At 41.4% G+C, this 17,420-nt stretch overlaps 1 protein-coding gene across 3 annotated transcripts; it reads right to left on the reverse strand.

Annotated features, from left to right (window-relative positions):
- Window positions 1-438: 438 nt before the first annotated feature.
- On the reverse strand, window positions 439-16,942 carry LOC132263407 (tachykinins). 3 transcript variants are annotated; one of them, XM_059763177.1, is made up of 7 exons: window positions 16,558-16,942; window positions 3,603-3,882; window positions 3,083-3,194; window positions 2,400-3,026; window positions 2,199-2,271; window positions 2,010-2,111; window positions 439-1,106 (listed from the first exon to the last, which is right to left on the reverse strand). In XM_059763177.1, the coding sequence occupies exons 2-7, from the start codon at window positions 3,869-3,871 to the stop codon at window positions 1,084-1,086; spliced, it is 1,206 nt and encodes a 401-aa protein (XP_059619160.1). In that variant the 5' UTR covers window positions 3,872-3,882; window positions 16,558-16,942; the 3' UTR covers window positions 439-1,083. The 3 variants fall into 3 exon arrangements, with proteins under 3 accessions (XP_059619160.1, XP_059619152.1, XP_059619143.1); XM_059763169.1 differs by having other exon boundaries at window positions 2,010-2,114; XM_059763160.1 differs by having other exon boundaries at window positions 2,010-2,271.
- Between the last annotated feature and the right edge of the window lie 478 nt (window positions 16,943-17,420).

Here is a 17,420-nt window from a genome sequence, read left to right on the forward strand (position 1 = left end):
GTGGCGGCTGGGGATGTTTTAATCAAGAATCCACGTCGAGTGTGTGGATGTCTCACGAGGCGACTGGCGAGGACAGGCCATAAAGAAGCTTTACCCTTAAACGATTATCGAGCCTTTCCACTTGATCCACTTGTCTCTTTGCGCCTTATCTTCTTGTCTGCCACTCGCTTTCTGGCGCCCAATTTCGGGGGTGCGAGAAGCTTTGTCACCTGCTGAAAACACTCCATTAATCGGCTCTTCCTATCGCTGATATCACGATAGCGCCGCTGAATAGCTCTCAAGTAACGCGGAAAATGGACGGTGAGTCATAATAGTTAAACCCTGAAATTCATAATGCATTGATTTTAATATTTTATTTTATTTCACTTTGATATGTTCTATAATAATAATTTTTTCACCAGTTTTAATTATATCCATTTCTCTCTCTCCCTCTCTTTCTCTCTGTCTCTCCCTCTCTCTCTCTTTCTCTAAGAAGATGAAGCAAGAAGTGAACTTAAGTGACTAGATAATCTTCAAACGGAATAAGTTAGATTTAATTTTTAATGCTCTTTAAATATAAATATGCATTTTTAACCTCTTTTGCTGCAGGAAGTATTTAAATATTAATAGTTTTCTCCCCTTCATTCTCTTGTCAGTTTATTATAGTAACATTTTACATTAATCTTATATCTTTCACCACTTTCTCTCTCACCTCTCAACAATTAGGAAAGTTGCAGATTTCTCTTCTTCAATTTTATATATATAGATTTTTCTCTTCCCTCACTAAAAATATAATGCAAATATATTTATTAATACTTTTTCTCTTATTTTACATTGACTTTTAAACGACTTCTGTGCCTCGCACCATGCATAATTTATCCATCCTCGCCGCAAGAAATCCTCCTCAATTGAATGCCACGCTCTTGTATTTTAGTTTTAATCAGTAAGAGAATAATTAATGGTTTTTGCCAGGGTGTGTTTCGGTCGTGGAATGCGAAGTCCTCTCGAAGATTGTTCAGTGAAGAGAGAAGGGATGTCTTGGGGAATTTTGAAGAATTGCTGCTGGGTATTTCTCACTCTTTTCATTGCCCTTTAATGTCCAATTTACTGCTCATTTGCGGGCGAATCTGCAGGTAAAGACACAAAGTACTGCGTTATTTTTGTCCCTCGCCACATGTGATTTTTACTTTGCAGGCTCCTTTCCCAAAGTACACGGACTGATGGTGTCATGCAGGACAGTATGACAAATGGAGAAATTTGAAAATATTCCACTATATATTTTTCAAGGGCTGTTCATCAAATTCCTCATCATTCCTACTTATGAGGGGGTACAAACTTTATTTTCTATTTCCCTGTGCACTTCCTGTTCATAATAAGGATGTCCTGTCACTTGTTTCGAGACTCCTATAAATTTTTTTGCCTCTCTGCTGGCTAGGAAAGGGGTCGAGGGAGAAATTTACGTCTGCGGCAGCCATTTAGTTCGACTTCCACTGTGATTTTGATCGTGTGACGTGTAATGAAATTACAGCGAAGCTTCCACCTGCTCTTCTCCACCCACGCACCCCATCAGTCCTCAAGGAAGCAAGACTGTGGCCCCCAGTCATTCCGCACACACACGCGGCGGAGATGATATCACACACAGGGCCATTGTACGTGCCAAAGAGGACAATTTATTGTATCTTGTGCAGACGTTTTCATGCACACGAAATCTCCAGAACGAATGCCTTCTGGACCCTTTTCAGGGTCTTCGAGGGCAATGCGGGCACTTATGCGGAAATTCAAAACAGTTTTCACCGCCCCGAGAATGACCACTTGAGATTTCCAGGAGTTGTGATTACGTGGAGAACAGAGCAGATGGGAATTTTATTGGGGCGATAATTGCCACAATGCGAAGATCCTTCCTGCCACTAGACAATCCCCATAAATCCACCCACATTCTCACGGGGGAGGCTTTAATTGATGTCGCACGCGATGGCCATGCCAAATGAGATTTGCGAGGGTTATCCAGAGGGGTGTGGGAGTTCACTCACCTGACCACTTCTTGCCGCGCATCCCCATGAATCCACTGGGAACCCGCTTGATGGGCGCCTCCTCGCTCTCCACCAGCTGTGCCGGCTGCAGAAAGCCACCGTCTGCTTGGAGTTCATCCAATTCCGTGATTAATTTATTCAGTGCACTCCCAGCGGGGATTTTCTTGCCTCTGACACCAACAAACTTACCGCGGAATTCGTAGGGGCCCTTCTTGGATTTCATGATGCCAAACAAGTTTCTTCGGTCGGCGGTGACGCGGAACTGCAAGTGATGCAAATTGTATCTGCTCTTTAACTTCTTGTCTGCAAGGCACATTAGTGTCTTTGCAGATGATGTCGCATAGGAGGGGTTTTAAATTATTATTGCAGAGACAGACAAGTCATACTCACTCCTGGCTGCTTCTTTCCTCTCATCCCGAAGAATCCAGCTGCTGGGGCTCTCTTCTCCGAACTCTCGCTCAGCAGCACATCCGTCACGTCCTTCTTCCCGCGCATCCCGTGGAATCCCATCTGGGGCGCTCTCTTCTCCATCTCCTCGTCAAATCCCACTGTCTCCTCCTCAGCCAAATCGGACCACTTCTTGCCTCGCATTCCTTGAAATCCCATGGGAGCGCGCTTGTCCACTGAGTCGTCGAAGGAGAACTTCTTGCCTCTCATGCCAAAGAAGCCATTCGCGGGCGCCCGCTTCTCATCATCCCACAAATGTAGGCCATACATTTCGCTCAACCGCGCCAGCAATTCCCGCTCCTGGTCCAGCTTCGTGTAGATTTGATTCAACTGCTCCTCCTCATCCACAGGCTCGCTGTGCATAAGTTCCTCCTCTACTTGAAGATCCTCCAGTGGTGGCCAGACGTGGTCACTCTCTTTCTTGCCACGCATCCCCAAGAAGCCAGATGGAGCTCGCTTGTAGGAGTCGAAGGAGAACTTCTTCCCACGCATTCCCATAAAGCCTGACGGAGCGCGCTTCGGGATGTAGCGAAAAGGTAAGTTGAGGAACAACTTCTTGTCTCTGGGCTCCTGAAAGTCCATCCAATTTTTAGTATTTGATTGCCTGTCGCGGGCGGATTTCTCACCTCAATGTCCATCGGCGCCTCATCCACGGTGACCACCTCAGAGTCCTTCTTGCCTCGCATGCCCATGAATCCGACTGGGGCTCGCTTTACCAGTGACAGCACCGGTAATCCCCTGTTGATAGGAAAAAGAATGAACTGTGTGGGAGCACATCGTCCCCAAAATCTTGTCATATTGCCACTCAATTCCAATCTATTCTTAGCATTCTTACTCTTTCCCTTCCCCAAAAAGTCCCCATCTCATCCCCTAAATGGAGACTACATTACACGCCTTATTAATATTTAATAATTGTAATAAGGCAAGTTGGAGAATTGAATGAGTTTCCTCAGCATAAAGTTCTGCAAATGTCGCTCCTCTGTCAATTCTGGGTGAATTCAACTAGTGACGAGTAAGAGCACTCCAAATTACACTTTTAACTACTTTTCAATCAATCTTCTTTTTCAAGTCACTTTATTCCGTCGGTAAAATTATTATTGCTCCTCATTTTCACTCACCGCTAATTCTACGACTTTTTTCACTCACCTAATGTATCCGCTGACCTCATTTGTGGTCACTGGAGGTGTGTTGGGCTGCTCATCCTCCTCCTGGTCCGGGGCTGGCGATTGGGACATGGAGATGTGCGAGATGGATGTGGGAGGCACGTCCGTGGCACTTCTTCTGCCCCGGACGCCCTGGAAGCCGATGGGATCGCGTCTGTGCGGCGCCTCTTCGGCATTCGTTGGCACGACTAGGAAGAGCGGTGAACAGCAGCAGATCACGAGGACCAGAACACTCGTTGAGAGGGTGCGCATATTTGTCGGATCTGTAATACCGGAAGCGACTGTGAAAATTAATCAAACTCATCGCTCAGGATGAAAAGTGTATGAGAGCAAATTTTTTGCAAATATTTGCTCAGGATTAAAACAACAGCAAGCGATTTCCGCCCAAGGCGATCGGTGATTGTGACATTGACCATTTATGCAAATATCATAGAGAATAACAATAAACATTTGCCACCCACTGCCGCTCTTCCCGCACCACATGATTGTGCACGAGTGAAATGTTTTATGGATTCTTGAGCAAATATTTCAGGATCTCTCGAGTCGTAAATTCTACAGCGACTGTATTTACTTGCGAAGGAATATGGGGAATACCTTCTGGCCAAAAACACTGCGAATGTCAAGTTCTCATCAGCTCTAATTTCTTGCACGGCGTGAAACTTCAGCTCGCGATACAATGTAGTGTGTCCTCTGTATCATTCGACTAAATCAAATATTGTTTGCGCTATGAGATTACCAGTGAATTTCCATACAGTACGTGAGGTGATTGCCGAAACAGCCCTCCTTCTGCCACTTGAGATATTCATCATAAGACATGGGATATGGTTGAGGGTGAAATTTCTCAAGAACTTCTCCAGCATCTTGCCACACACACACACATACTGTTCCTCGGCAAATATTTATCAGCGAGACTGATCATGAACTCTCCACTTTGGCGAACTCTGGGCGGAAAGGTCAGCCGCCCTGAAGATGGACGAGAGGTCAGAGATCTCCCCAAAATACAATGCAAATCAAACACTGTCAGAAGCGATTCCACGAATGAGCGGAAACTTGAGGACGTAGCTTCCGGAATGGCTCAGGGATATTGTAGATTTTTAAGTTTGAGAATGATAAACACAGCTTTCTGAATTTTCTTTGTTCCCATTGTTCCCCACCAACGCCATTTCTTTCACCAGACTTATCAAAAATTCACATGTTCTGATTATTCAATCATTGCCACAGCCTCTCTTCCATCATGGAGTTTTTTACCACTCCCTTGGACAGAAAAACTCCCTCTCTTTGCCTTCATTTCATTGAGAAAAATCGTAAAATCGAGGAGCGAATTTATGGTTGGTTTGAGCGACTGTAAAATGATTCTTTCATCCCATGAAACCCACCACAGGACTCTCCCTTCGCGCACCCTCGGCAAAACAATAATCATATTTCAAAAAGTGCCAAATATTGATGCATTATTCAGGGAAAATCTCACTGATGAGACCATAGAGAGAAACATAAAAGTGATCTCGTGTGAAACAAACTTCCCAGGAGCAAAGACAGTGCATAAAAAAATGTATATTCCAATGTATGCAAAAATTCCTTCCACGTAACTAAACTCGTATTGTTTCATTGAATTTTTCAGAGGCACTGATTGAAGTGTCGTACTTTGAGTTTTCCGCCCAGATGCGTTCATTTGCACTTTAGAGCTTCACGCGAATTGATTGCTACGGAATTGTAATTAAAATTCAAATGCCAGAGCGACAAGGATCATTCGAGTGCGATCTACAATTTGAGACTGTTTCTATGCCAGACGAAAAGCACTCAAAGCTCTCAAGAAAAGCTCCGCTGTGTTTTTCTCGTCACATGAAATCCATTGAAGATGTTTTGTATTGGCACGGAAAATCCCATTTGTGCGATTCTTTCATATGTATTGTGAAAAGAATTTCCTGCTCTCAATAAATAAATCAAAAGTTCTCTGCAAGTATTCAAAGAGGTAGTTAGATTTATATTTATCAAACAACACTGCCTGTTTTCAACCGTTCAACTAACAATTGACGGTGAAACTTTATTGGCAGCTGGCTGGCAAGTATATGAAAAGCACACAAACGCGCGTGATTTTTATTGATTGAATTCAAAGCTTCATGTCCTCAAGGAAAAAAAGCACGGTGAACACATAGTAAACTGTAAACTAACAAAAACTGCCAGGATGGCTAGGATAATTAAATATCCAATCAATAGAAAGCAAAGGTGAAAGGCTAGCTTTTTGTGATGACTCCTCCCTACACGTCATGGGATTCACGGCTTCCCTGCGCCATTCGTTTCCATCTCAGATAATCTGTGTCAACGAAGGGTTTTCCAGGGGTTTGAGTTTGGGATTTTTGCTGCACATCCACTTGTTGCATCGCTTCTGAGAGATTTCCACTCCGCATTCTATAAGGTTACCCTTGGTGGAATATTTAGTGGCCTCTCCATAGTTTGGCAACACAGAAATTCGATTTGTTAACCATTTTCCCGTTGATTTTTGCACTCTCTTACCTATATTTTCACCATCACCGCAATTTTAAAGTGATTTATAAGCCAACGAGGGGCTGTGAAATGGCCATATATTGAACACTTGGCTAACGCTCGTGACTATACTTACCTACACTTGCAATAAAGTGTTAAAAACTCGTGATGATTTGCATCCCTCGGACTTTTCTAGCTGATCGCAGAAGTGAATTGTACGAGCAACCCTGCAGCTTGTTATTAATTTATTATGCATTAAACCTCTTCGATAAATTAATTAGCAACAGCTTTATAACACTGTTGAGCTATTTGTTCTCCCTTGTTGTTCTCTTCCTCTGTTGTGCGCTTCCAAAGCACCCTCCCATGAACTAGTTACTCTAATTTGAAATTATTTACCACTTGGGGAATGGATTTTTCATCGTAATAATTTCCACCCAACCGTCAGCCTCCGGAGTAGCACACCAACATGCCACATTGTGTGGAAATTTATTTAGAAAAATCTCCACCCAACCCGTGCTGGAGAGTGTGTAAAGATGAAAACTAAATATATTGTCTTGTCGTTTGGCTTTTAAGCTCTCCTCAACCTGGGTGGAGAGGAAAAATCAAACTTTACGATACACAATCTCTTGCAAATTTCATTTTTACCCTCGCGAGCACACATCAGCGCGCAGCATCACGCAAATTAAATAAGCAAAGTTTCTTGTCGCAGCATCTCTGGCCTCCCTCGCCATCCGCCTGATCTCTGCATCCTTCTGCACTCGCGCCGGGAGGAGTCGCGTGGGTGCTTGCAGGGTGGGCGCAGATCAAGCGGTTCGATAGGGCGGAATCGCAGGGTTGAAATCATGAAATATAGCTAATTGGATGAGTTTCGCTATCTTTCATCTCGCCACAGTCTATGCTCACTCTTGTGAGGCACGTATGAGATATAAGTCGCGAAATATTTCCTGGAGCTCCTTCACTTTGCCTTTTTTCCGCGAATTTTCACGTGGGGCGATATAAAATATGCGCTTTCGTGAATTACACTATGAACGCTTCTCAAATTGTCACTCAGCCGTCGACAGATTTCCTGCCCAATTAAATTGAAATGTGTTTCTGCCATGCTGAAGGGCTGCTGCTCCACTTCTCGCGCTAATTACCAACTGGGATGTGTCAAGAAGGGAATCAGGTGCAAGTGGTCTGATCGCCGCGGAGAAAAGTTTTCTGATTTTCTTGATGGCCCCAAACAAGAGAATACAACTCCCGAGTGGGTGTTTCTGGCCATCTCACCAGAGACGCATTTCTCACTTTCACCCTCGGAGACTCGCTTTCCTTTGATAACCACCCCAAATTGGCTGAATTCTTTCGCTCCACAATATGTTAATGGCACCATTTATGAATATTAGATGAAGTCTCTTGTTCTTGGCTTTACAGCAACCTCCGCGCCCGGGAAATTTGCATTAAATTGCCATTCAACACAACCCGTCACATGTGGAAGTTCTCCTGTGGATTATTAAGAGTTTACACCTCTTGCGAAAGTGAAAACTAATGCGGCAAATTAGTGAGTTGAACCCAAGGAGCGCGCACCCACGTTTTGGCAAAGTCAAGCCCGAGAACGTGCGGATTATCGGCAAGTGCCGCGTGTGAAATTGATTCACCGCGGAAAGTGTCTTAGAGATACGACTACTCAAATGATAATTTCCATCCGTACTATCATATTTTACGCCTCCGTGCATTTACCATTTCCAGCAGTTTGTTTTTGCATATTTTACTGAGAAGGATCAGCTTTTAGTGTCATTAACAGATTTGCTGTTCATTTCCTCTTTCTGACTTCCCTGGCTAATTGCATTTATGTGGTGGCATCAATTATTAATTTTTACATACTGAGTCATGTTGGCGTATGAAATATAAGGACATACTTATCTAAGCTCAAAGGCAGGGGCATATTAAACAAAACTTCGCACCCATTTCCAATAGAAAAGATCATTTGCAGACTAGAAACATGGACCAAAATCATATTAAGATCTGTTTTTCAAATGTCAAAAGAATAATTCTTTCTTAACTATGTTATTGCTCGACCCCAGTGGTCTTTCACGAAGCAGAGAAATTACACCCTCTAAAATTATTATTCTCAAACATTCTAATTCTCACAATATCTTCCATTTCGCAAGTGAAATTCCCCTAATAAAACGATGCCTAAAGCACATTTGCAAACACTCTCCCTGTCCAATTTGCATATTTTCCTGAATTTATTACTGCACTGAATTCGGAGCTTTCTTGACCTTTTGGTGGGAGGATTTTTCCTTCTCATAATTAGCACATTAGCACTGAAGGTGCAATGCCTTTGACTGCAGAGTCTGTCCCTCGGGCCAATGAGCAATTGTGGACAATCTCTGGGCAACACAGGAGGGTGAATTATTTGCGGAAAGCACAGACAATTAGTGCTGGGAGAAAAGAATTGCAACACAAGGTAATTAGACACGAACAGAATGCTAGTGTTAACACATTTCTTTGTGTCTTTATTCTTCATTCGAGTCAGTAACTAGTAAACATAATATTTGACTTGCTTTCTCCAAATATATTTCAATGTGGCCAAAGCTTAAAATTAGTATAGTTTAAAATTGTGAAAACTCTCATTTCTAAATTCGATTACGATTGACATTCAGCAGTGCGAGAAGTGAAATAAAGCGTGAACAAGTGTGTTGATTTGTAAAATTAGTGTCTAATTGAGAAGAAGAAAGTTTCGGGTCACCAGAAAATTTGCATAATTCCTCCTCATTTATTCATCCGTGCTGAGTGAACTTTTATTCGCATCCCACCACAAGATGCTCAGAACCCTCAGGCGTGTGAACTCAATACATTTTCGGGGGGTAGTTTGGAGGTTCAAGCTGAGGGGAGCGCTGAAAAATTCATCTGGTGTTAAGTGGATAACTCTTTGATGTTTTATTAGAAGCTCAATGAATTATTCACTGTGCAACAGAATTATTGTTCTCAAAAGTCACTGTCGTGTGTGTGATGCTTGAATATTTCACGAAGGCAAAATTGCCAAAACTCTACTGTCACTCTAAATTGCGGCCCTTTCCAAGCTTCATCCCTGGCAGATGGACCTCTTCTAGGGCGCAGGAGTTCGTTAGTCGTTTTGAGGAATTTTTCCTCCACGTCTAATCTCAAGTGAATGCTTGAATGATTAGATTTTTGTGGGAAGAATTTCGTGAATGTTGACTAATAAACTATCAAATCTGCTAAAAGAATTTTTCGCAGAGGGAAATTTCCCCTTCCAAGCTTGAGTGAAAGGGATTGTAAACCACTTGTAAGATAGAATTAATGAATACCGGAGAAGCCAAGCCTCACTTCTCAACCACTCATGGCATTCGTGTGCAGAATCCCGGAGGAAATGTTGCAAGTTTACGGGAGTAGGAAGGACATGCCATTAAAAATGTAAAAGCACACAATAGTGAGCGCTTGTTCTGTCCGTGAAGTGGGCGGATGATTTCTCCGCCCGTCTATAAAATACATATGTATGTGTCTTTATGTTTTCATTCTCACAAAATATAGTCTGACATAAACATTCCTGCATGCAAAAAATAAACATCGCACATCGTCCAGAAGGGCTGCTAAAGAAAGAGCGACGCGCAAAAGGATGAAAAGGCACTGAAGAAGTTTGAGATATCATGAGGGAAAAATTCCTCAGACTAACTTCTTCAACCCCGCCACGAAGTACGTAAAACTTTCTCAATTCACTTCCCGCCCAACGCAAATGCAGCGTGAAAAAGTCTATGCGGGGGAGAAAGGTGTCGGAAAAGGAAGGGCCAACGTGAGATATAATTTTTACTAATGTCACAATTAAACAATTAATATCCCCGGAGCCACTCTTAAACCCATTTACATTCGAAACTTTAGAAATTGAGAACAATATTCTTTCCACGCGTTTCACATTTAAATTTGCTTCTGGAATATTTCCCTGATTACCCAAAGTCATTGGGTCATTTCGGATTCCTAAAAATGGCATTAAAGTGTGATTTTTTGAATACTTTTTGCATTACATGATTCAAATCTTTAGTAGCACAAAATATATTACAATTTGTGTTATTTAATAAATGTGTGCTTTTGTTCTAAGGGATTAGCAATTATTTCCTTGTAATAGAGAAATCTCTTAATTAGTTTTGACTCATACAATCACGGTCTTTGTTCTTTGGACTGTTTGTAAAATTGAGTGGCATTATTTTCTCCATTCATCAGTTTTCCCAATAAACCCGGGCTTTCAGATCATCTTTCGCAATTGCAGTCAGGATTTCCCTATAAGTTTGCATTGTCGGCCTGTTGAATAATATTCGTCTGGCTCTTAGCCAATAGATTCACCTTTTCATTGCCTGTGTCCAACAGGAGAGATTTTATACCCCCGAATACAATAACCTTTAGCACAATAAAATTCACACAACATCCTATTTCATTACTATTTGTTTCTGATCGATAGTAAAATGATTTTCAGTTGCATTTATTCAAGAGGAGGAAAGAGTGAGTTAAAAATCATTTTTAGGCATCTAATATTCAGATATTAAACTCTTTGAAGTATCATATTAATTATACCATCAACCCTGTAATGAAGGACAAAATCGCAGAATTCGATCACCAATTCTCTCTGATGTTTCAAATTCATTAATGATAAAAAGGTAAAAATGAAAGTAAACTTTTATTCGTGTGTCCAAAAAATGCATATTTTAAATATTTATTAAGTGATTGAAAATGTTTCACATTTGACAGGAATAAATGATCATGGCAAGTTAAATATTAAAAAATGAACTTCAGCCTTTCGCAATATGAGTCTAGCAAAAATATTATATTAACTTCCAAAACATGTTAACCATCATCAATATTAAATTCACCGTTTCGAGTGGGAAAGAGATGAAATTGCAAAATTGTTTATTAATTTCCAATTAAAGGCATTTCTCGCGAGCCACCCACAAGTTGAATATATTGAATTTGATATTTAAGGGATATTATCGCTTGAAAGCGAGCTTGAAACTTTCATCCATTCATCAAAATCCCACCAGGATAAAACTTCTGTCGTCATCCATCAAGATTTCCAGCCGAAACATGATAAATAAACAATGGTGAACACTGCCAGCGGTCGGAACACAGAATTGCATCCGTATAAATAAATATCAATAATTGATAAACATGACTCACACACATTTTTGCTGTGGATTGTCCTCGAGGAAATGGAAAGTTTAGCATCAATATCGACCTACATGATATCCTGTATGATTTACATGCCGTTGAGCTCTTTTGGCCTTAGGCAGAAAAATGTTCATCAACTATATTGCCCTTTGTAGGATAAACACGCACTTTTGCGCCCCGCACATTCAGGAGGTTGGCAGTCACCCGGCGGCTCCATCGCACCAGTCGCAACAAATTAAGATTGTTTGCCATGAACATTTTGGCTGATATGAAGGGGGAGAAGGATTGTCGTCAGTAAACAAAGATGACAAATAAATTGGTCGAGTGCTGAAGAAGGCAGAAAATACACTCAATATACTGCTAATAGTCCCATTCAGAGTCGTCTCACGACTCAATTCAATACTCTTCCGCTGGATTGAGTGCAATAAAGTAATTGCAAAAATGTGAATAATCTACATATCAATTTCCCACCCATTTGGCTTCATCCAAAGACCGTCAAAGCGAAGATGCGATTTCCGATGTGGTGGAAAGTGAGAGTTTGCGAGGAAAGTGGGTCAGAGCTTTACTATATACATTTCCAATAAAATATATTATATATTATGGGCAAAAATTTTGCTCTGTAATACAAGCCTAAAAAGCTTTCAAAATGAGCATGAAATTAGATGGTTTTAAAAGAAAAACCATGCGATGAGAGACCCTCGACTTTTCCCGCTACTTTCAACAAGTGGCGACAGATATTAATGTTGGGGACAATTTTTCGGGTGGCAAACATCCGAGAGGAAGAGGAAATGGTTGGTGTAATCTTTGCATCCTGGGTACCAACAGCCAAATAGATGCTTTTGTATACACAATTCACTTCCTATTTCCCTTCCCAATTGTCCAGCCAACAAGCACCCAGAGTAATACGCTTATTTTGGCTGTTTCCTATATTCTTCTTGCCCCTGTCCAGCATCTCCTCTGGGGGCCACGCGAAGTATAACAATGCTTCATACCACAAGCGTGTAATCCCATGGAATTACACTCAGTGGAGCCTTTTTGGGCATTGCTGTTTATTTTAATTTCGCGCCACTGTTCCACCTGTGAGATGAATTTCAATTATCCCACGCGTTCTCCTCTCCACGACTCGATGACGGAGAGCAGAAGTTTGTCAGAAGTGCCCATGATTAGGACACGCTGTGATAAACTGCCCAATAAACGTGATGGATGCAGATATTGCTGTTAAATGGGCACCCTTGGGAGACATCCTCCTCGGCTGTGATTGAAAGATGTGACCAAATAAATAGACACTCATTACCCTCAACCTTTTCTGATGGCGTGACCGATAATGCCAAATGCTCCGCATTTTTGCATATGGCACAAATACAACACTATCTTTGCTATATCCCGTATTAATGTGACGCACATCTATTCGATAGTATGCTTTACGTGCATTCGAAATATTGGGTAATAGGAAATTGATATTCCTGGTAAAAAGCGATACTATTTGTGAGCATCGATGAAAAGTAGCTAAAGGAAAGGCTTTTCTGGTCATTCACCATCGGTGGCGTGGGAAATGGAGTGGCGAATGAGAAATATCTCCCCATTGCAACCCGTGTGTTATTAGAATTTTTTGCCATCGTGCTTTTAATTATTCTCTGTGTTATTTCAACCACCAACTGGGCGAGGAGTCCCCTTTTGCATGGTCACTTCATTACTCCTTTTTTTTCCTGGCTGTGTATTCACTACCAACTTCCTTCATGTGGGCACAAAATGAGTCGATTAGGGTGTTCTGCTCTCTGGGATGGTTTATGAGCTTTAGTGCGAAGCACATTGACCGCCACAGGCAGTGAATAGGCCGTAAATAGGGAGGAAAATGATATTTGATAATTTTTCACCCACTGCCCCGTGTGGTTGCGCTCACGGGGGAAAATAATTGTGTGTATCCTGATGAACAGCGGAAATTCATTTAATAAGAGGCCCATTGAGTGAATTATTCTCAACGACATCCCCTGTTCAGGCTCACAAGCATGATGATGATGAAAATGCCAACTCGGAGTGTGTCCATAATTAAGACACATAATTACTGGATAAATATAGTAAAGTATGTGGGCATGGAGAGGCTCTGGACTTTCTCACCGCGTTGATAGAGGGAATGCAGCAACAATATCGCACCCATTGTTCATTCCATGTTTATCAATAAGGCCTATAGGCTTCATCTGCATGACAAAGAAGGAATCCAAGTCAATTTTTTCACGCCACCCACGCGAAAGGGAAACAATGAGCGAACGTGAAGGTGGATTGTTATCTGAAATTGATGGAAGTTCTCTTTAATCACATATTCATCACAATTAATTTCATTACAATAGTTGGTGGTATCCTTTTGAAGGCGCACTGCGTGTCAACACGAGGAGAAAGAAGCCAATCCGAGGATGAAGTCTCGAAGGAGTTGGTGAATATTTATGGAATACTAAAGAGCTCTCAATCTACTTCTGTAATTGCCCCAATTTGCACCTATTCCCAGTACGAATAGCAATGTTATGAATTATACTGTTGAGTTCTAACGAAACTATTCAGCTCCAACAACATCCCAAATGATAACATTATTTAAGCATCCGACGAGAAGAATACTGACTATTCTTCAACTCCTAAGACAACTTGAGAGTCAAAGCAAGATATATAAAAGACTTTCTCAATGCGATTAAGAAACTTCCCTACACGATATCAAAGTTTCCTGTCGATAAATACTGTTTAGTTCACAGGGATTTTCCTGCAATTTAAATTAAGCCATGCCCAGTATATGGAGACCAACAGTGATTTTCCAATTACCATCTTGACTAACAGGATAGTAATGAAATGCATATTGCTCGATGATAGCGTGATCAAGAAGAGGAAATTGTGAAAACGATGCAAGATATGAAAGCCACCTTGTGTACATAAATGTTGTCTCTCACACATGAGAGACCTTCCATTCTAGGGCTGAGATTTTCTGCAAAATTCCTATCCGTACTGTGGAGTTGTTGGCATTACCATAGTTGATGAATTTTTCATCAAATTGACACACCGAAAGCTCTCCCGGCCATGAACCCTGCTGAATTCTGCAGCTCACGCGCTACCTGTTTCCAACCCTCCTGGTGTGTTCAATAAATCACACCGCATATTTTCATACAACATGTGTGAGAAATTCCCTTCAAGCTCAAAAAACTACAAAAGGGAAGATGTAAAAATTACTTCTTTCCGCCTCTTAGCACGCCCCAGAGAATCTCGAGTGGGAGTAAAAAGAGCACGGCAAGAGCAGAAAGGCTTCTTCACCACTTGGCCCTGCTCAAAATTGTGTGTCTTCGAGAGGCCCATCTTTAATTGAGATAATTTCGCCTGACAAATGACTCAATTCCTCAATTCCTGACCCGAAAAGCCAGAAGCTTTCCCTCTAACAAATTATCAATCCCTCCCTGGCGAAGGGACAATGAATGAAAATTCGATTAATTGCGAGCCTGAGGTTTCCACATCGTGGATCATCCAATATCCAATCGACCACAAAATGCCTCCCCATACGATTCGGCCCCATTGATTATTGCCAAGATCCCCCGCAGTGTGGATTTAGAGTGGATGATGCCACAGGACGACCTGACGGGCTCATGGGATAAAATTGGTGCTAAGATTGTGATGGGGTGGAGCATCTTCTTCTTCTATTTATAATAAAAACAATAAAATCGATTCGGCAAGAGCTAAAATTTGTCGCACTTTGGCCTCTTCACAGTTCACTGATCAATTCCCATTCGCCCCCAACTCTGGCTTTCTGTCACTCACATAATCAGCCATAAAACGCTCATGCTAATAAAGTGTCATAAAATCCATTCAAATGATTCGAACCATCAATGAAATTCATATGTATATGTAATTTTTCAAAATTATTCAATTCAAACAAATAAACCTCACCAGTAATTTCGCTTCCTTCATCATTTCAATGAGCGCCAGAGCAATAAACAAGCATATATACTTCCTGAAATCTATAAGTTTTCTCGCCATAAAACTTCTTATTGAGTTTCATTTAAGAATCATAACAAGAAAGAGTGTTATTCCGAGTGATGAAATTTTTATATCATTTCGAGTATCGTGGAGAGTAACTCGACACTTGAAAACCATTGAATAACGCACGGTTCAATTTCATTCAATTCATTCCCTATTCTTGTAAACTCCGAGAAAATGATGGTTTTCTTAAAAATTCAGTGACTTTTAACTCTTTTTGGTGTTATTGAAACATCTTGGAAACCATTCCATGAAGCCTGAGACTTCAGAGATAAGCAAAAACTTGAACAGAAATGTTTCGAACATGCTTTTTAATAATTATATTCTCAGAAGTCAATATTCTACAGTGTTAATGATGGGAAAAACTTCATGACTGCATTTTCTATTCATTCCTGTTATTGATATGAAAACTCTTTGTCAGATATTTGATTCAAGAAACGCAAAAAACAGACATGCAAATTGATGCAAATCATTTGTGTATTTGAGTGAAACATCCTGATTTCAGGATTGAAATTTCACCAGGAACTTCAACTTTATTCCAAATCAATTATGAAATCTTATCTTCAAAGAGCTCAAAAGATGGCGAAACATTAGTGAAAAGAAAGAAATAGTTCGACTTGGCAGCGTCTCACGAAAAACCTGAACTTTCTTTTTTCCAATCTTCCATATCAAGCTAATTAGCAAAGGTTTTATATTAGTGATTTAAATTTACCAGACCGAAAAACCCCGGTTTTCTCTACAACTCGTCGTATGGAGAAAGGAGAGTTTCTAAGCGTTGCTAAAGATACTTCAAATGCCTTTCTTCTCTAATTTAAAGCACTGTATATCTCACACAATTTAGGATATCTGTACATACATAATTCAGCCGCAAGTCTATTTGAGAACCACTTGAGTTAGAGTATTGAATAATAACTCAAAGTTAAATTGAATGCCACATGAAATAAAAGGCCTCTATTTGGTTTCTACCTTTCATGATGTAAATTAAATATGCATTAAAATTCATGAAAAGTGAACGTCAACGTCGTCAAATGTGTTCTATGCAAATTCAATCCTAGCTGAAGTGATCGGAGGCGAAATAAATTAATCAGTCGTGTTAAACGTCTTCCGTCGGTTTCACTTCATGGCAATGTCAGGCGTGCATTTGAGGGAAATTTCTCGTGGAATTAAACTTGTGCCTGACGGCGTGGAATCAAATCATTTTTTTGCATCTCAGCACCTTAAGACACTTCAGCTCAGTGCATTTGCGGCAAATCGATGAGTAATTGAGTTGCTCGATTGATTCAATTTCATGTACTCACCTTTGATTGCTTCTCGAGGGATGCGAAGTGACGGCAATAAAAACTCCGCCGCTGGTGCTGAAGAACTTTTCCTCCTCAACACGTGTTTGCTCAAATATTTAACGCGATATAACTTTTCGCACTGTTTCGCACAATACTTTGGAGTGTCCTCTGGGATTTTTCCTTCTCAATAACTTCGATGGTTGATGTCCTGCTCCTCCAGCAATTTTCACACACAAAATGTCAGGTGGGCTGATCAGAATTGACAAACGGCACAGTCTCCGAGATGCGGCACAGAACGAGAAGAGACTTGAACGCTCCTGGTCAAATTCACATTTCACCACTCCTGGGCCACAGTGGACTCACCTCTTCGTGCGACAGCGAAGAAGTAACGCGGACAGAGCGGGTTTGATGAGTGCGGAGCCAACGGTGGTTGGTTTTATAGGACAATCCATGCGCAGAACAGATAAAAGGACTGTTGAGCACACTTTCCGACGCACACAATTGAACGAGAGTGAGGATGGTATCTCGGCTCTTTTGGCGGCAATGTCGTCAATGGGACTTCCGTTTGATAGTTCCATTCGCATCGCCTGGGCTAAAATGGGAAAATCTGTGAATGGAGCCTTCAGAGCGAGGCGCGCCCCACCTCCACATCCTCGCTCGGGTCTTCGCAAGGCATCTCCGCAAAGTTGCAAAATTGCGAATCAGTCCGAAACTCATATGAGAGTCTTTTAATAGACCTTCTGTGGAAAAAAAACCAACCCCTTTTCCCTTGCATTTGTTCTTTGCGGCCCTTTTGGCCACCTCATCAGTGATAATGATGACGTCAGCACACGCCTCCACATCTTTCTCGGCCATCCATTCCGTCGGTGAATTTTACACAA

Source organism: Phlebotomus argentipes, unplaced genomic scaffold (assembly GCF_947086385.1).
Source record: "Phlebotomus argentipes unplaced genomic scaffold, Phlebotomus argentipes genome assembly contig_2, whole genome shotgun sequence".
Classification (NCBI taxonomy): Eukaryota; Metazoa; Arthropoda; class Insecta; order Diptera; family Psychodidae; genus Phlebotomus; species Phlebotomus argentipes.

Bases quoted from the DNA above. Each gene is read 5' to 3' on its own strand.
- LOC132263407 (XM_059763160.1), bottom strand. From the start codon at position 3,871: ATGCGCACCCTCTCAACGAGTGTTCTGGTCCTCGTGATCTGCTGCTGT. The intron at 3,027-3,082 runs GTGAGAAATCCG...ATGGACTTTCAG, and splicing joins AGGCGCCGATGGACATTGAG to GAGCCCAGAGACAAGAAGTT. The intron at 1,107-2,009 runs GTGAGTGAACTC...CTTTACCTGCAG, and splicing joins GCGCGGCAAGAAGTGGTCAG to ATTCGCCCGCAAATGAGCAG.